The sequence below is a fragment of the Argopecten irradians genome, chromosome 10, assembly GCF_041381155.1.
Source record: "Argopecten irradians isolate NY chromosome 10, Ai_NY, whole genome shotgun sequence".
Taxonomy (NCBI): Eukaryota; Metazoa; Mollusca; class Bivalvia; order Pectinida; family Pectinidae; genus Argopecten; species Argopecten irradians.
The window spans coordinates 16,036,605-16,058,607 of record NC_091143.1 but is presented as its reverse complement, the minus strand read 5'-3'; the positions used below and the strand labels follow the sequence as shown (position 1 = coordinate 16,058,607).

Sequence of the window (22,003 nt, the reverse complement as noted above, 5' to 3'; positions counted from 1 at the left end):
TTTGTCCATACCAGTTCAGAACACAGATGAAAATTTTATGTGGTTATTCCATACTCTGTGATAGTTTTATGTCCTAAAACAGAAACATGTGGTGGTGTGTACTGACGTTTGATAAATGAGGAGTTTCTTGAAAAAAAAACCCAACTTAGATCACTACTGATAACATTGCAGCCTGTGCAGCCAGATGTAAACAACAATAATTACAACACTAACAAGTCTTTCATTTTTGCTTTAAAACTTTTATTCAAGCTTCATTTCAGCTGTCTTGAGATTTAAGTAGGACACAACATCAACAATACGGAAAATAAACAGAAATAAATTATAAAATCTTTAAAAATAAATCACCTATTACTTAACTATGATTCTCTATAGTTCACTGTTGTAACTATACATCTGTTGTCTTCCGTGAAATTAAACCAGTATTTTACAGATTACTTGGCCTACAAAATGAGACATTCTTAGTGTTGGGACTGTCTTAATTACTATATTCTTGTGCATATATGTTTTTTTTTTTTTTTTTTTTTTTGAAGTTGTTACAGTGAACCCAAAGGACATGTACCGGTATTTGTTTATAAGAATCTAAATTCAGAGAGCCAGAGAATCAATACCTCGATTGGTATATTGGCATATCAACATTTTGTCTTGTCTAAAACATATAAATAGAAACAAATTATAGTCTTAAATACAGGTAAATGGAATAGTATTTCTCAATTCATTGCCGTTAAGATAAATGCTTACTTTCTGAAATTTTCCAATTTTACTATCAGACAAATATTAATCGAAAGATTCAAAAATTCCAAATATGAAAAAATTAAATTTTTGTTACCTTATTATACAATTCTTATCAAATTTAGATTACAGTGAATAGATGTACAAGCATAAATATGCTTCATTGCACTTATATAATTATATATATAAATCTTTCATATTGTTGTGCAAAGCCATTATGAACATGCATAATATCGTCTAAAAACTAATTTTAATATCCGTGTACATTGTATCTCTATCCAACTATCAATTGCAGCATATTATCATTACCAACATAATTGATAAAACATGTTTTTAAGTTTTGTACAAGAACAAATTTGATTGGTTAAAACTCACCAATCAGAAAAGGTGTGACATTTGTGTTTTGAGTTTTAGAATATAGGTCATAATATACAATTTATAATCAGTTAAAGAAATTTATGGTAAAGATATAGATTTGTATATGAATATCATAGAGGAAAATTTTAATTTGTATAATTTAATTACAATAATTAGATAGCAGAATAACAGGTGTCCACCCTGTGAACACAAGACATTAGATAAACACAGAACAATCTTCCACAGATCCGAAATACTTTTATCTATTTTATTCAAACCATATGCTACATTCAATTTGGTAGATGTATTAAAAATCAAAAACCAAATTGTTTTTTTTTCCTTGAAAGTTACAACTTTCTTTGTTCTTTTTTTTCCTCTCTCTTGAAAGTTCAACAAGATAAAAGATGGTTCATTTCATGTACCAACTTAATAACAAAGTTGTATTATGGAAGATAATTTAACATTGATCTTACCGTAATATAGTTAACAAGAGGCCCATAGGGTCTGCTTCACTCACCTAGATATTTGGGTTACTATTGTCTAGAATAATTCAATATCAGAAATGTTGTCTCTCACAACAATTTAAATGTGACGGATGTTGCATCATGTTATAATGAACTCATTAGACCTTTAGGCCAAGTCAATTACACATTTCTATCTATATCACAACATTAAGGAAAAACAGAAAATAAAAATCTAAAAAAAAAGACATTATAATAATAAGAGAATAAATTTGTATAATTAAGAGATGTATACATAAATTCACAAACCAACATTAAAGGGGGGGTTAAATAAGTCACAACATATATTATGGTCTATAGTACAGATATTGAATTCTACATTATACAAAAATAGGTGATTTGTTCAGTATAAGACATGATAGCCCTTAATCAACTCCTCTCCATATATCTATACAGTAGATAGCGGTGTAGTCGGGCTATATACACAGCAGTATCAGGCTAATGAAGAGTCACTATGTATCATATCAATCCCTCTATAAGACCTTGACAGCAGTTGAACACTTGGGAAGAGTCTAATTATATCAAGGTTTTAGCATATTTGACCCCTTTGACATTGAATGAATGTCAAGGTCATTTATTTTAATAATTTTGATATCTCGCCAACTCAGCTAATGTATAGCCATGGAAAATCAGTAGGAGACATAAAACATATGGCTATCTATGGTTCATGTGTTAATTTAAGATTAAAGACACGCATAAACTTAACTAACATCCTCCCAAGTAATTAACTGGCCTTGGCTTCTTGTGGGGTAAATATTGTTCGTTTTGTCGAAAAATAATGTCATATTTTCAGACATGTTGATTAATACATGAAAGCAGAAAAGAGTTAATAATAACTAGAATAGACAATGAATCCTGCAAAAAAATGATTTGCCACTGCCAGAATAAAGCCCCTAGGAGTAAGTCTGAGCTACCGTTACTTGTCTTAGGTGACCAAAAAGTTAGTTTAAATTGTTCAGGATTTATATCTCGTAATCTGCAATCATATGAATAGTACAATGTAAAGTAGTAATTATGACACCAGTTACAAAAACAAATTTTAACCTACATTCTAAATGTTTAGCTGATGAGAACCTTTCTGTCATTTCTGGCCCTCGCAGACAACACTTTGAGCAAGACTCGTGTGAAAAGATAATTGGCAAGCTGTGCAGAAACTACATCTTACAAACACATTACTAAAATCAAACTGATACCACAAAAACATGGCCAAAATGCCTACTAACGTATTCAGTTACAAAAAGTATGTTGACAATATGACCATTCTTTCAAAATTATCATTGGTACAAAGGTCTTGAATAAACTCATTTATCCAGCAATATTCATAATTAGATGACATTACAAAAGAAGTAAAATCATTCGCTACCAAGACCCTCTCTATCAAGCCAGATTAAAAAATGACGAGAAATTTAAATACGTTTTTAGCGTATTTTTAAATATCATAAACTAGGAGATTTCAAACTCTGTGGCTAGATTCTTACAATGTCATTCTTACAGCAAGCTAAGCCTAGTGTTTGACAACTTATGAATCTTGGTAAGATTGAAATTACCCTGTCTTTCCTCCAAAGATGTAAATGATTGAATTAATTTTGTTCTGAATAGGGTATTATAAGATATGTATATGTTTGAACCCTGTAGGAGGAATGGGGAGTTTTGGATGTGTTTTGAGGGAGGGGTAAGAGTGTTTTGTAGAGATATTATAGTGAGGTCTAGTAGTACAAGTATATCATACATTAGGCCATACCATTTAGTCTTTACATATTACAGAGTTAGCTCCCTTGTAGGTAGGTATCCATTGTGACATCATTATTTTGTGGGTACAACTCACATCGTTTCTCTAAAAAATGTGTGATGTTACACTCTCAAACACGACATCGCAATCAATACCTACCTGCAAGGGCAGATAACTCTGTAATATGCAAATACAGAATAAACACATGAAAACAAAAGTAAAGCAAACAAAAGAAGAATTAACCAAACTTGTGACAGAGGTTGTTCCATGGTATTGATATTTTACATAAAATGTTGCCACATACAGATATGTAAAAATAAATCATGGCGAAAGTACATAATTCAACAATGTTCTTAGAAAGCCAATTAAGGTATGTTCAGAGTTCGAAATAGCTTATTCAATCGACTTGCTGAACTGTAACGAAAAAACACCCATGACTCAAACCACAGAAATTTAAGCTTCACAAAAGATAAAATAAACAACCAAATAAAACATTGAAATCATATTCACTGCTCTGGGGAACGATAAAATAGTGTTATATTTTACAGATGGATTGAATCTTGAAAGGTCTATTCTCATCTATAAAGTACCAACAGCGGTTAAAAGTGAAAATCCAAGAATCACAAAAATAAGGAATCAATTTTGCTAATAACAGTTTATAATATAATTATGGTCCCAGAAGTTATTGAGCATGCTATGTGAAAAGGATTAGAAAAACACTATTAATTGATGAGAAAATTACTTGGTCCAAAGGTTCATTGTTGACAGGTGAGAATCGTAAAAAAGATGGCGGATATATAGGTAGTGGAGATATGTCACATTTCCCCACCATTAATATCATTTTACCTTCTAAATGATTTCTGTATGTTTAAACAAATCTCAAAGCATAACACTCCAATAAAACAAAATGGGGATGATTTATAAATTGACATTTTTGTGTGGTTTTCCTTTTTTTTTTTTTTTTTTTTAATTTTCCCTTTTTTTAGCTTAAAGTACTGTAGTTATTTGTCTGTAATAAGAATCTGAATGAATACAAAATTGTGATACAAACAAAAAGAGGGGATTTTTTTTTCAAGATTTGTGACATCACCGCCAACTATTCACAACAAGGCGCTGCTGTTTACAACAATTTTTCTGTCTGTTCATTAGGAAGTGACCTCCCCTTGTCCACAAGTTGTGTTATAAATAAGTGAAAAACAAATCTCAAAATGACAACACTCTCGCCTTAAACCTGATGTTACCGCCATAAACACTAGTTACATGAGGACTGACATCATATTTACTTCAGTTGTGGGGACTACATCAACTTTGTAAGCCAAGTATATTCAGTTAATATTATAATGCACTCTTCCTGAACAGAAAGGAATAAATTGAACATGTTTAGCTTGCTAAGTTGTGACTCAAGTTGAACACAAATTATGTTATTGCACTATCCTGTTAATCCCTTGTAAGAGTACAGACATCTATATAGTCATAAACAACTATACATGTACTTAGCAACTTAATTTTAAGCGCTCTGAGAAGGAAAGGGCATATTTTTACCACAATCTTAAATTTGCATAATCATTACTTCTCTTCAAGTACATAATGACATTTCAGACGAACTTTAGAGCTGTACTTGAATTAGTGCAATGACTTGAGCACGAAAGTGCTTATAAATTAGTTTTACCTCTAAAATATGTACAAGTACATTACATAGCTACAATCTATATACAGATTCTGGCTATGAAAATGCTACTATTTCACTTTCCTTGAATATATTTTATATCATCAAAAATTTTAATTTACACATACATGTATATATATATACAACCTTATATCATATCGTTATTGAATACTGTTGATTATGATGAATTTTATATCTACGTTAAACTAAACAAGAGAAGAGCTAATAAGTGAATTATTCCCCATTGTTTCAAAATTTCATATTTTGCTTTCCTTTAATATTCACCTTTTGACCTTTTAACATGCACCTTTTGACCTTACAATATTAACATTTTGACCTTTGAAATTCACCTTTTAAACTTTTATTCACTCTATTGATCTTGGAGAATCGAGTCCTTGAACTTTCAATATTCACCTTTTGACCTTTTATTCACCTTGTAGTCCTATTGTAGAAGAGGCTGTCATTGTAAATAGAGCTATGGAGTCCACAAGGTTTGTTACCAAACACATCTCAATCCATCACAAAACGAAAAGCCAACAAACCAGAGTGTTTCCTTGAGACTATGGTCAGAGCTGATGATACAATAACAAAGATAAAAATAAATTGGGGTAAATCAGGAAGGAATGAGTTGGACTTCAACCTAAGACAAACTATGTATATATATATATATTAAATATTGGCTGCCTACTTTATCTATCTTATCAAATCTAGATACTGGACTATGTTTAAGTTAAATTAGACATTCTAAAATCTGTTTCATCCCTAAAATTTTCGACGTCAGCTATTCATTGTTACAAATCAAGCACCAGTACCAAAATCAGTCTGTATAGACAATATTAACAATATGGCCAAGGTAGTTGTAAATCCTTGTATTTTCAACAAGAAACTAAAAAGTATTTTCTCCCTCATGGTAATCACATTATTTTTACAAGAAATTATTGACAATTTATCCTCATTAACAAGATGATGAATTACAAGCAAAATGAGACCATCAAAATAATGGATTATGCTTATAGATAATATACATATGTTCATCTAAATAAAATCTCGAGTGTTGGGAAATATGTGGATATCTTTAGGAACAAGAAATTTTATATCTAAAACGCCCCAAGCAGAAACAATAGTAGGGAAAATGACATTTCATTAAAATCAGATTTTCAAAAATTTCAAAAGAAATTAAAAATACATGGAAATATTAAATGGGCCTCCAGTGGTACAGAATTATCTGCCCCTGAATTCATTAATAAAAGACATATAGAATTAATAATCAGGGTGTGTTTCATTTCAAACTCTCAAATCTATGTTAAACTGTGTACATTAATTGCATAAATTGTAGACGTTTGCAATAACTCTTTCTGTGAATGTTCTCCTTGTTACCATGACAAAATTCATTGCAAAAAACCTGCTACTTTTTAATTATAAAATTTGTGAATAAAATAAAACACAAATTTATGTGACAACATATTTGAAAATGGTGAGAACACCATTCAAATTTAACATTTAATATTGGGGCTCATCAAACAGATAGCCTGCCACACTTTAAAATTGAAAATGGAAAACATACAGTATGGCCTTTATAGATAGATATATTGATAGAAATGAAACCAGCTCAACAAAAAGATATGTATCAAAAATTGAGAGAAAATTGATAAATGAATAATGACTATATGACAATATATATATATACAGTATTACAAAATTTCATATTTTTCTTGACATGTATGTAGATGATTTTAATGTTAAATACATAATTATATGTTACGACTGAAATTTCTGATATGTCTACAAGTTACAATGGTCTTAAAAGGCCATTGTTCAATTAAAAATAATATTCATAAAACATGTAAATTTGTAAATATTAAAGTTTAAAACCAGTCAATAGCGACCAATATAATAGACATGTTTTCGTTATTACACTTCAATTTAAATACACACATATTTTATATAACAGTTACTTTAAACTAAGCTAAATGTACCTAAGGTACTCTGATATTTAAACTTGACAAAACAGGCCCAAAATCATATTGCCTTGATTTCCAAAAATCTTAGCTTTCATGAAAATTCCACCTTAAAAGATAAAATCTTTGACCAATTAAGAGTAATAACGATCAATCTCAATGACAATCTACTTATATCATTATTTCATTAAAAATGCAGAAAAAAATCCCTTACACCATGACTGTACACAAAAAGCCAATTACCCTTGTTCATCAACCCAACACTGAGACTTGGCCAGGCAGCTGCTCTACATGTTATATAGCTGTACAATTATCTGACAAAAGCAATTAAAATCTTCTTCACATGGAAAAAGGTTGATGTGAAGAAAGCTGTATACCTATAGTACCATCATATGGAGAGGATTATTATTTACAGTTTTTATTTCCTACATGCTAGGAAAATAAAATGTGATTCCCTGTTAAGAGGCTAGAATGGCCATAAAGTTACAGGGAAAGTAAATTGTTACGATCAAAATGTTAATGATTTGTTCGTAATGCCTCAGAATAAATCTCAGTCTAGGTTGTCATGTGATATGAGTGCTTGTTGGTGATGATTTCTATAGTGAGTTTATGATTTAAATACCGATTGCACTCGGTGACTGATATAATCTCTTACAGGTTCCACAAACTTCATCTGCTGCTTCAACTGTTTGGCGATTGGATGGTTTATATTGGAGTTGTAGATCACCACGGCAACGACAGCCAGAGTCAGTACGATAAACAACAGCGTGAACATGAACACAGCACAGCAGGATGCACCCGATTTCTTGGGAACAACAGCGGTGTCTGTCGTCGCTGGTCTGTGATTAGCTGTCGCGGTGTCGGTACTTGACATCGGTGCTGATTCGGCTTTGTTGTTCACCTGTGGTTTAATAGTCTCTGTAACGACATCACCAGCCATCTCCGGCTCAACATGGTTGTTGGTCTTAGAGAAACTATCCTTCCGAAGGATCTCTTCTTCCAGTGATTTGATCTGTTCATCGAGACTGATCCTTGGAGGCGAGTCTTCCTCTTCTTTGTCATCAACCAACTCCTCGTCTTTTTTGTCTGGGATAATCTCATCTTCAATAAGGCTGAGGTTTGGTTCATAGTTCGGAAGCTCGTTGTCATTCAGTTCTGTTGTTGATGGGATCACACCATTGACCTTGACTGGGGACTGTTGTACAGCAGCCTGGACTGGCTCAATCACATCCTGGATGGTGACGTCCTCCTCGACAGCCACCGGAGCCTTGACGATGGGACTGGTCGGGATGGTTTCCACCTTAGGGGAACTGTCCAAACCTTCCACATCTACAGCTGATTCTGGAAATAAAAACACACAGGTCCTCAGATAAAGGCATCACTTCCAACTACAGAAACTATATACTGTTAATCAACTTTCTTTTGCAGCTCATTAATATTGTGATTTCAGTTTCAATTGAATTTGCAGGAATTAAACACCATTTAGTAATTAATTTGTGGAATACAAATATTATATTTGACCCCACAAGCACCCAAAAAATTTGGAAAAAAATGAATGAAAGCTTAATAGGACCAAATTCAGAATAACCTTACAAAATTTTTTGTACAGAGTAAGTCATTAATCAATTTGCAAAAGGAATCAAATTGAGAAACCTACATGTTCTTTTTTATAGTTTCCTTCTGTATTCAAGTCGAAGTAAGTGAAATTGAGGCAGGGCCGCTCAATAGGTAGAATATGATATCATGAATAAATTTTCATTGCGAGTTTACTCATGTAAATTGCATGCGAAAGAAAGTAGATTTACAGTGAAGTCCTCTAATATAGTCTATACATAATGACTTCAATAAGATTTTCTAAGAAAATTACTGGAATGATGTACATGTGATAAGATTAATGTATGCCAGTATCAATTTATATAGAAAATACACTAAAAATAAACCTCAGCATTAGTATCTGATACATTCAGTTGACTAGGAAATAATATCTTGTCTTTTATCAACTTATTTTTTTCATTTTTATTTCGTTTCATTTTTGCAAAACATGAATACCTATTTGATCATTTATCTTATGAAATGGTTACAATCAATTTGATGAAATAAATAAGATGTAAATGATTTGCTAATCCATGTTCAAATCAGCTAAATGTACAGGATTGTAACTGAATGAACTCTATTCATACACTTTCTGATGAACAAACATAAGCATTATATGTACACAGTATTATGGTATCATAGCACAGCCATTGGTTAGTGGAGGCAAAAATCAAATTCAAATATTGATGGTTTATTGTCAAGATGTATCTGTGTCACGAACATACGATCAATATCTGATCTATAATAAATTACCCTGACAAATCCTTCAATTTATTTATTGATTATAAACATAGTTTTCCTAAATTGAGAGGTTCAATTACAAAACAGATTTTAATTAATATCATCAGACATAAACAATGTGACTTCTCTGAAAGTTAATTAATTCATGAATTAAACATATGAAATAATCAGAACATACAACCATCACCAACATAAATGGGCAGAATTTGCAATCTATTTGCAGGAATCCTAAGTTTGCTGACCACCAGAGGGAGATACAAGTTCAGATAGAAGCTGCTAGAGAGAACCATAGTTATTAACCAGCCTTTATCAGCGTCAACATATATCACTGATTATTAAACGAGTATTAATGAGTGTTACAACTTTTATTTATTTCAGTTATACTGAAAAAGAAAATAGACAAAGACATATTAGTAACAGTCCCTGACCCTAATATACAAATGACTTAGATAGGCAACATAAGTAATTAATAATTATATAAAATATCAAAGAAACACAATTTAACAAAGCATGACAATTTATTGACTCATGCCCTATCTGGGCCTCGAACTCATGATCTACGGCACCCAATTGCCTAGCCAAACATAGCTGTGCCTTCTACCACTGCGCCACATCCACGTAAGTAAATTGTCATGCTTTGTTAAATTGTGTTTCTTTGATATTTAATAATTGTATACATAGACATTACGATGTTAGTGTGATACATGACAGTGTGTTAAAAAGGGGGTGATAAGTCACTTATAACCGATGTACAAACTTACCCTTAAATCGTTTCTTTATCTACAATCATAAATCAAAACACACATGCAGAAAAACTCAAAATGTTAGAAATGAAACCAAAAAATATATATACATGTATAAAATAATAAAGGTTTTAAAACTGATCACATAGGTGAGATACATTTTCAACAACATCTACAGAATTAAGAAAATATGTAAAGTAACAATGACAAGATCTAGCAGATATACAGAGGAGAGTGAAGCTCTTGTGTAGCAAATACACAGTGTATGATGTACCTCATTAACTTTATTCATAATGATGGTCATATAAAATATCTTTACTTAAATTACATGAATTCCCTACCCTAAAAGCAAAGCCTGGAATACAGAAAAGGGCAATGTGAGGGGCATAGGTACAAAGCATGTGATATCTATCCTTGTAGTTCATAACTCATTAAGCCCTTCCTTCATTTAGGATATAGTGGTTCTCAAATGACATGTTTTTACAAATTGATTATTCTTGATTTAAAGAGGTAGTGTAATGGAAATCATCCCTAATATATATCAAAGAAATGCCTAGATAAAAAATCAAATCTTTAAAGGGTAGAATATATAACATACTTTACAATACTTCATATATCTCACAATTTTTTATAATTATTTAATTCACGCAAATTAAACATTTAAATAATGTCTTTTTAACATTAGGAAAAAGTAGGAATGAAGAAATCAAATTATTCATTACTATGTGATGTCTTTGATAAGCAAGCAGCAGGATATCAGGTAATGTCATTTAATTCAATTTGCACCTTTATCTGATTAGGATGGCATTTGGTAGAAGATGAGCAGAGTGGAGAAAAAAGTGCAAAAAATTTGTTTGGAGTTGTCTCCCTTAAGTGGAGGTGCAATCACATGAACCACTACATTTGACGAAAGTTTACCTGGCTTCAGCTCAAGTACGGGCAGAGGCTGAACTGTTAACACATCATATTTAAAATCAGGTACAAAGTCCAAAATGTTAAACAGCTTAATAGAATGGGCATAGACTAAATGTTTTTATTTTATTAAAATCTCTGCTGATTAGAGGGTAAAACGATTGATTGCAGAGGTCCTACATAGCAAAAGACATTTAAATATAGTACCTGGTAATTTGAATTATATGACAACTGGGCTGAATCATGTTCATCACTTAATCAGTTTCAAACTGTTATTCTGTACTTGCATAATACATAGTAATATTTCCTTGTTAGTAGCTAGGTATGTATTGTTATATGTCATGTGCTTTTTTGTGTAATACTATTTTTAAGGAAAATCTTCCCTCAAAAACTCATAATGTCACAATCGATACCTTCCTACAAGGGCAGATAACTCTAATGGTATGCAAAAATTGAACAGATTTGAGAACCCAAGGAAAGAAAATTAAGTCATTTTTAAACACAAAGTATATATTTCAGTTCACCCGAATTCATGCAAAAATGATAAAATAAATCAATTAAAGTTTAAGTAAATTAGTTAAAGTGAACAGTCGGGCAAGGATGGCTAAAGTCGGTAAAAATGATGTGAACGTATCTAGTATAATTTCTTATGGAATAGAAAAATGAAATTTCTCGTCAAAATCTGTCTGCGTACGTAGAAATTAATTTAAAGTATAGGAATCCTAAAACATACTCCCGGCTGACTATGTCCGTGGTTACATTTCCACGCAGCCTCGCTTTCAATGCTTTCAACTTTTCTTTATTTCAATGGTCAGAACTGGGAAACATAAGCAGAACTTGACCGTCGTATTAATATGTGAGAACTTTCGGAAGGCCAATTAACGCATTTAGACTGGTTTTCTTTGCCCGACTATTCACTTTAACTGATATGGAAATGAACCATTATTTTTTTTTTTGGATAAGGTATGTAACTTAATGTTCTTTATTTATTGTCAACATTAACTTCTTGAATATCAAATATGTTTATATATATATATATATTCCTTATTCAGTTTTACATAATCACCGTATTTTCCGGACAATAAGCCGCACCTGTGTATAAGTCGCAGAGGCCCTTTTTACGATTTATTTCAGGTTTTGTACATGTATAAGATGCACCGTTATGCTGTACCCAAAAGTTAGACCCATGCACACATGACTATCTGTGTTTACGATCGATCTCTAATGAAGTACGGTAATGCTAATCGATAGAATCACGAAAACTGTCTGTAAAGTTGTACTGAAATATATAACATATAAAACTCACAATGATGTAAACATCTTTAGCATAATGGATTTGATCATATTTCTGTTCGTTGTTTACTCTGCCATTACGTAAGCCTTCTTGTGTGTTAACAAACATGGCGGCCATACAAATTCATGCTTACTCTCTCTCATATTTCAGCATGCAGGTTAAAATATTCTCTTCAGTATGCATATGAGTTTAATTTATCTCTATTTTGAAATATTTTGCGTATTAATTATATTGATGTGTAAAGGATTACTGTATTATCAAGGCTTGCATCATTAACCTAAAATTGATTTCATTTGGAGTGTTCTCTGTCAACTTGCCATCCCATGATGCAATTCACCGAAGCCTTATTTTTGTAAACTTCTGGATATGATTTCGTGGTGTTTGTCGCTACATATATCGATTAAATGATTTTAATATCACTGTGATGTTTATACTCGGTATAATGTTCTAAATTACATGTGATTTATGTGTATAAACTTGATTGCTGATTATTTCATTGAAATCAAGACAACATGATTCCGGGAAATTCCCCTGTTGACCGACATATGTGTTACACATGTGAAAGTTTGAGTTCATGCTTACTCTCGCTCATATTTCAGTACACCGGTTAAACACTATCTTCAGTATGCATAGGAATGGATTGAATTTCTTTCTTGATATATTTTGTGTATTAAATATATCTTTGTGTAAAGAGTTATTGTAACTCCACTGTTTGTCAACTAGATATACCATGATGCATTTCACTGAAGCCTTATTTTCGTAAACTTCCTAATTATGACCTCCTGGTGTTTGCCGTTGCAGAGATCGATTAAATGATGTTTTACAGACTGTTTAATGCTAATAACATCGTTATAATGTTCTATTTTACAAATAATTCAGGCGTATAAACTTAATTGCTGATTATTCCAAGAAATACACATGTTGACCGTGTGTAACACTTGTGCAAGTTAGCAGTCATTTAGAAGATCGTTTTTTTGCTGTCTGCAGACATTTCTTGCACACACATAATATTTAAATAATTTATTTAACTTATTGCTTGATATTTGTTGATTTTTGACGTTTTAGTTATTTTTTCTTGGTAATAATCCTGCAGCAAATCGAACATGCATCTGATACGTAATTATTTTCATCTTTAATATATTTTCATTGCATATTTTATCTTTTAAACACTTTTACAGTGATATGATCAATGTATAGCTTTACAAAACTGTTGAGTAAAACTTACAAATTTCACATGTGAATCACAACGTAATAATGAAAAAACATCGTCAGATTTTGGTTTTCGTCCACAGATAAGCCGCACTGGTGTATAAGCCGCACTACCAATTTTCAGGGAAAAAAGTCGCGGCTTATACTCCGGAAAATACTGTACTTGTATTTAGCTTTAAAAAAATATAGAGGCCCACAGAGTTCAATCACATACATGACTGTATAGTACATGTATCTTGTATTTTACCCATATAACTCTAGACTGTTCAAAAGCTTATGAAAACATGTCATTGTTGAATTCATTCTGTTTTGTTTTCATTTCAATATTTTTTCTTATTATACCATAACAAATTTTGTGTCTGTAAATCATTGTTGAAATAAAACCAAAAAAAAAGGTACAAAAATACTGTTATGATTGTGACCACACCATGCCACCAAATCTTACGACTGGCAAGAAATCTTTAAAGTTATACACATTGTGCAGGATAAGAATATATAATATGTATACTAAATATAGAAATTCACATCTAACAAGCAAATCTACACAAGCTGGGGCCATAAATAGGATACAAAGGGGGATAACTCTTACCTTCCTTGACCGTTTCTGAGAGGACAGAAGAGTTCTTCAGGGATGCCTTGCTATCACTCTTCCTGCCAAAGTTTGGTAGTGATGAGGACCTGCGAAAGGATAAATCAGATGAATAGGTTAAAATTTTTTTCATTCTTCATTTAGAGGTAATTGTGATATGCCAAAGTTTGGCGAAAATCAATAGATGTATTCATGACAAGTAGTGATTTTTAACACACAAACAACATTTGCACAACACATGTCAAAACGACATCGGCACAGGATTGTCTATATATAATGTAGATTCTTTCAGTGTCTTACTTTATTGTATACATTATTCTATATGAGACACATTCTTTATCTTTATCTGTAATATCCATCTCCACATCATCAGATATATTTTGTGCCTTGAATTGAAGCAACAATATTATCTATATGTAAGCTTATACTTTTTGTGTTTATGTTTGGATATAAGATAATCTCTGTTTTATTTGTAGCACACATCTTCTCTATATAAAATGATATGTGGTGTCTACAGGTACCTGGAGAAGGCGGGTTCATTCCTGTTGATCCCGTCACTGTTACTGTATGCTTCATTCTGACACTTCCCACTGTAAACAACAAGATCACCAATACATTAGACATGTACGTAGGTGTATTAACATTAGACATGTACGTAGGTGTATCAACATTAGACATGTACGTAGGTGTATTAACATTAGACATGTACGTAGGTGTATTAACATTAGACATGTATGTAGGTGTATTAACATTAGACATGTATGTAGGTGTATTACCATTAGACATGTACGTAGGTGTATTAACATTAGACATGTACGTAGGTGTATTAACATTAGACATGTACGTAGGTGTATTAACATTAGACATGTACGTAGGTGTATTACCATTAGACATGTACGTAGGTGTATTAACATTAGACATGTACGTAGGTGTATTACCATTAGACATGTACGTAGGTGTATTAACATTAGACATGTACGTAGGTGTATTAACATTAGACATGTACGTAGGTGTATTAACATTAGACATGTACGTAGGTGTATTAACATTAGACATGTACGTAGGTGTATTAACATTAGACATGTACGTAGGTGTATTAACATTAGACATGTACGTAGGTGTATTAACATTAGACATGTATGTAGGTGTATTAACATTAGACATGTATGTAGGTGTATTAACATTAGACATGTATGTAGGTGTATTAACATTAGACATGTATGTAGGTGTATTAACATTAGACATGTACGTAGGTGTATTAACATTAGACATGTACGTAGGTGTATTAACATTAGACATGTACGTAGGTGTATTAACATTAGACATGTACGTAGGTGTATTAACATTAGACATGTACGTAGGTGTATAAACATTAGACATGTACGTAGGTGTATTACCATTAGACATGTACGTAGGTGTATTAACATTAGACATGTACGTAGGTGTATTAACATTAGACATGTACGTAGGTGTATTAACATTAGACATGTACGTAGGTGTATTAACATTAGACATGTACGTAGGTGTATATTACATTAGACATGTACGTAGGTGTATTAACATTAGACATGTACGTAGGTGTATTAACATTAGACATGTATGTAGGTGTATTAACATTAGACATGTATGTAGGTGTATTAACATTAGACATGTACGTAGGTGTATTAACATTAGACATGTACGTAGGTGTATTAACATTAGACATGTACGTAGGTGTATTAACATTAGACATGTACGTAGGTGTATTAACATTAGACATGTACGTAGGTGTATTAACATTAGACATGTACATAGGTGTATTAACATTAGACATGTACGTAGGTGTATTAACATTAGACATGTACGTAGGTGTATTAACATTAGACATGTACGTAGGTGTATTAACATTAGACATGTACGTAGGTGTATTAACATTAGACATGTACGTAGGTGTATTACCATTAGACATGTACGTAGGTGTATTACCATTAGACATGTACGTAGGTGTATTACCATTAGACATGTACGTAGGTGTATATACATTAGACATGTACGTAGGTGTATTAACATTAGACATGTACGTAGGTGTATTAACCATTAGACATGTACGTAGGTGTATTAACATTAGACATGTACGTAGGTGTATTAACATTAGACATGTACGTAGGTGTATTAACATTAGACATGTACGTAGGTGTATTAACATTAGACATGTACGTAGGTGTATTAACATTAGACATGTACGTAGGTGTATTAACATTAGACATGTACGTAGGTGTATTAACATTAGACATGTACGTAGGTGTATTAACATTAGACATGTACGTAGGTGTATTAACATTAGACATGTACGTAGGTGTATTAACATTAGACATGTACGTAGGTGTATTAACATTAGACATGTACGTAGGTGTATTACCATTAGACATGTACGTAGGTGTATTAACATTAGACATGTACGTAGGTGTATTAACATTAGACATGTACGTAGGTGTATTAACATTAGACATGTACGTAGGTGTATTAACATTAGACATGTACGTAGGTGTATTACCATTAGACATGTACGTAGGTGTATTAACATTAGACATGTACGTAGGTGTATTAACATTAGACATGTACGTAGGTGTATTAACATTAGACATGTACGTAGGTGTATTAACATTAGACATGTACGTAGGTGTATTAACATTAGACATGTACGTAGGTGTATTAACATTAGACATGTACGTAGGTGTATTAACATTAGACATGTACGTAGGTGTATTAACATTAGACATGTACGTAGGTGTATTAACATTAGACATGTACGTAGGTGTATTAACATTAGACATGTACGTAGGTGTATTAACATTAGACATGTACGTAGGTGTATTAACATTAGACATGTACGTAGGTGTATTAACATTAGACATGTACGTAGGTGTATTAACATTAGACATGTACGTAGGTGTATTAACATTAGACATGTACGTAGGTGTATTAACATTAGACATGTACGTAGGTGTATAAACATTAGACATGTACGTAGGGTGTATTAACATTAGACATGTACGTAGGTGTATTAACATTAGACATGTACGTAGGTGTATTAACATTAGACATGTACGTAGGTGTATTAACATTAGACATGTACGTAGGTGTATTAACATTAGACATGTACGTAGGTGTATTACCATTAGACATGTACGTAGGTGTATTACCATTAGACATGTACGTAGGTGTATTAACATTAGACATGTACGTAGGTGTATTACATTAGACATGTACGTAGGTGTATTAACATTAGACATGTACGTAGGTGTATTAACATTAGACATGTACGTAGGTGTATTAACATTAGACATGTACGTAGGTGTATTAACATTAGACATGTACGTAGGTGTATTACATTAGACATGTACGTAGGTGTATTAACATTAGACATGTACGTAGGTGTATTAACATTAGACATGTACGTAGGTGTATTAACATTAGACATGTACGTAGGTGTATTAACATTAGACATGTACGTAGGTGTATTAACATTAGACATGTACGTAGGTGTATTAACATTAGACATGTACGTAGGTGTATTAACATTAGACATGTACGTAGGTGTATTAACATTAGACATGTACGTAGGTGTATTACATTAGACATGTACGTAGGTGTATTACCATTAGACATGTACGTAGGTGTATTACCATTAGACATGTACGTAGGTGTATTACCATTAGACATGTACGTAGGTGTATTACCATTAGACATGTACGTAGGTGTATTAACATTAGACATGTACGTAGTGTATTAACATTAGACATGTACGTAGGTGTATTAACATTAGACATGTACGTAGGTGTATTACCATTAGACATGTACGTAGGTGTATTAACATTAGACATGTACGTAGGTGTATTAACATTAGACATGTACGTAGGTGTATTAACATTAGACATGTACGTAGGTGTATTAACATTAGACATGTACGTAGGTGTATTAACATTAGACATGTACGTAGGTGTATTAACATTAGACATGTACGTAGGTGTATTACCATTAGACATGTACGTAGGTGTATTACCATTAGACATGTATGTAGGTGTATTAACATTAGACATGTACGTAGGTGTATCAACATTAGACATGTACGTAGGTGTATTAACATTAGACATGTACGTAGGTGTATTAACATTATAGTTCAGGAAGATAGCCAACCAAACATTATTGTATTTTATCAAATACAGTTGGCATAAAAGCGAGTTCCAAATACCATCTCTCATCTGTAATATAATTACATAGTCTAGGGGAGATAATTCAAATCAAATTTTACAAAATTCTCTACATTTTAATCTATTTTGCAGTAAGATATAATTTTGTAGCTTAGATAAATGACACAAGCTATCAAACTTAGGCAGGCATATGGCTAATCAGAAATAAAGGAAAATGTAAATGTCAGTTGCCTGCACGACATATGTAATAATTTACAAAATTTGGAAATAACATTAAACAGCAGTCTCTAAGAAAGGTTTGAATGCTGGCTTTGTGACATATACAATTACGTAAGGCAAAAAAATGTTCTCCAAAACTTCTATATCTTAAATTTCTTATCACTGCCATTTGCATGAAAAAAGAATGCACCTGACCCTCACTCTTACCTGATCACTGCCATTTGCATGAAAAAAGAATGCACCTGACCCTCACTCTTACCTGAACCTGAACTTTGACCCTCGTGAGAAAAGTGATCCACCTGACCTCAGCTTTGGAGGGTTATCTGAGTTGGGCAATCTACGAAAACAAAAATGAACGTTCGTAAATTATGTCAGTACATGTTATCAAAACTGGTTAATGACAATCTACTAAAAAATTCTTTATGATGTACATGTACATGTATAAGGTATCTTGACAGTTTCAATTTTTGTGTAGATTAATATGTTTCAAGAAAGAAATATGTATATATTACATGATATTGTACCTTTGAAGTGTGACCATGGTGTTGAAATTCCTATTGCATCACTTTCACAAACAAAGCCATAAAAAAGTCCTGCTAATCCTTCAGTTGAGTTTTACTTTCATTAACTGTCTTCTACAATTGCTATTTTTCATTCCTTGTATAAACAAGAGGCCCAGAGGGCCTGTATGTATAGATTTTATTTCCAAAGGCCCATTGACTTATGAACAAGTAGTGTTTATCTATAATTCTAATCCTCTTGTGTAGCAGTGACAATGCAACCTCAGCGTTCATACATGGAATTAAATATCTGACTAAACAGTACAACATAGTGCCATGTCTAAGTCTATAGATGATAGTATGGAACATGAATTCTACTACATATAAATCAAACAGTCCTACAAGATTCCAGTACATAACAATCAATATCAATCAAATCTGACACTGCAGACAAAAATGGGAGAACTTTAACAACAGCCTGACTGTAAAACGCAGTACACTATCCAACATTACAAGGTTAGAGAAGATTTACTATCTATCAGAATCACTTGTGTAATGGATCAGGTGTTTATCTCGTAATCATTTAACGTCCTTATATGGAGATAGGAAACAGTTACAGATCTTTGTCATGGAACATACGGCCTGCGTCAAAACTTGATTATCAATGGGAAAATTTGGTTTGCCGAGCTGCTGGCAGTACCATTAATGGAATGGAATATCATTACTCTGAAGTTGGTGGCAATTTTATATTTGATAAATGATTGTCAGAATCAGCAGAGCACATAGGAAATGTCAGAAAGATTTCTTTAACATAGGAAATGTCAGAAAGATTAGTATAACATGCGAAATAAAAAACATAAATCTTATTAAACTTACTTAAAGTTTGATATCCTAATTCATAAAATTTATGACAACTAGAACTATGCAGGCATCATACTTGTCAAAATGTTTTAGTTTAATATTACTACAGAGATAGAGACAATTGAAATCTTCCATTTGATTCTTCTTATCAATATCATGAACAATTAAAACGCTGTCACATGTTCATAATCATATGAAGTGTAGCATTAAATGAATGAATAGTTTGATTAAAATTGAAAGCATATTGTATTTTCCAGATTATATTCAAAGTATATTGTATTTTCCAGATTATAAGCTTTAAGTCGCACATGAGATTAAGCCGCAAAGGCTTTTTTATGATTTTTTTTCAGTTTTAGTGCACATAGTAAGCTACATAAGTTACAAGCTGCGGCCAATACTAATTGTTATGTGGTTTGCTATACCACTTGTGATGTATAAATATAATACCACATACATGTACTTACAATACATAACAATAGATTCATTATAAAGGTACGTACGTAAAGAATAACTGCTGTTCCACTGCACAGCGCCACAGGTATTTACAGGCTCCAACGGTCTGGCACTTGTATCCGATTGGCTGCTGCTTCTGTCAACCAACAAGACATACACATTGTTAGCTATATATATATAGCATTATTGTTAGATAAAGAAAGAAGAAGGGGTAGAAAAGGGAGATCAGTTGGAGAAATGGCAAAATTATTACGTCGTAATTTTTAAATATCAGGTGACCTAAAAATCAACAAGGATGACTGAATGCCACTTTGATAAACAGATAATATTTATAACTTATCCTGAACAAAATTTAATTAAGCTATGATTACCCCCTTTTATCATTATCAACATAATATAAATCTACAAAATGTATAGGCACATGTTATTTATGTTTAACATACAGCATAAATCATAACTTATTTGTTTCCCTGAAATGGCAATGCATCTTCAAAAGTTTTCATTCTGATATATGACCAAATATCATATTGCTAGTTATTTTCGCAATTTGATAATTTTATGATTTTCAATAAATTTTAGAAACATTTTATCAGTACATGTATTTTCAACAAATCAAAATTTCACTTTCTGCCTTTCAAGAATATATCATATCTACTCTGAATAGTTATTGATTTCAAGGATCAAATTATTGCAACAAATTAAAAAAAAAATCCTTTGAAATCATCATCCTCACAATAATAACCAGCTACCTTATACAATACATGTATTTCATTACCTACTTTATAATTATATAAGGAATTATATCAGTACTAGTAACCTATACCAGGTATATCAACAGAATATCTTCAACTCAATCAGCTAACAAAAACTATAGTCGTCCACAGGGATAAGATTTGATCAAGAACAGGTTAGGTTGATACGATGGCCAATTCTGTCATCAAGGTGAGATTAACCTTGGTACATATTAACCTAAATGTACGTCTCATCTTTTAATGGCAAGACTTTTAATTTGATGGACTGAGCAGAAGTACTTGGTACTAGTAGCCATGACGAAGCCAATGTCCTGAACAATCAAATTGCCAGCTAGGTCCTGAATTTTTCACTCCTGAAATTTCATAATGGACTGATCTTGTCTTGGATTAAGAAGAGTCTGAATATGTCTTCAGGGGTGAATCAGTTATCATAGCTTAATGAATAGATTTAAGTACGTGACACTATCAATATTGATCCAATTAATTAGTTTATGTAAGAGAATATCTCGGTGCATCCTAACACATGTTGCATTAGAATGTATAGATGATAAGAAATCTTTATATATTAATTTATAGATGTGTGTTTCCAGATTAATACATTGTCAAGAGGTTTCAGCAGCAATCATTTTTTATAATTTGACTGAAAGCGGTAATACAATGCATTTTTATAACACCCCAAAGTCTTTTCTTGACTGAATACATCTACAGGTAACTGGGGCAGTATATATATATATATTTGCATATATATATATGGCATGAGCCGAGAAAGCGCTAGGGAGAAAAAACTGTTTTATAGTTGTGTTTTTTTATGTATATATATAAATATATATATATATATAGGACTGGATTTTCTGATTACATAAGAACGGTATGTCATGTGATTCAATTCAACCAATCAGAGTAATTCAATTCAACCAATCAGAGTGATTCAATTTAGCCAATCATTGGTGGTGATATGTGATGTAATGGCTTGTGAGGGTAGTATTA

At 32.1% G+C, this 22,003-nt stretch overlaps 1 protein-coding gene across 5 annotated transcripts in view; it reads right to left on the bottom strand.

The window, feature by feature from the left end:
• Window positions 1–218: 218 nt before the first annotated feature.
• The window catches only part of LOC138333239 (FERM domain-containing protein 5-like), a 71,097-nt gene continuing 49,312 nt past the window's right edge, over window positions 219–22,003 (bottom strand). For 3 of the 5 annotated variants that reach the window (XM_069281494.1, XM_069281496.1, XM_069281497.1), the window contains 6 exons: window positions 20,312–20,400; window positions 18,710–18,787; window positions 14,563–14,631; window positions 14,042–14,130; window positions 10,956–10,988; window positions 219–8,301 (listed from right to left, as the gene is read on the bottom strand). In XM_069281494.1, the coding sequence (XP_069137595.1) occupies window positions 7,568–8,301; window positions 10,956–10,988; window positions 14,042–14,130; window positions 14,563–14,631; window positions 18,710–18,787; window positions 20,312–20,400 (1,092 nt within the window). In that variant the 3' untranslated portion in view covers window positions 219–7,567. The remainder of the gene's footprint in view (window positions 8,302–10,955; window positions 10,989–14,041; window positions 14,131–14,562; window positions 14,632–18,709; window positions 18,788–20,311; window positions 20,401–22,003) is intronic. The other 2 variants (XR_011209967.1, XM_069281495.1) reach the window with 2 other exon arrangements.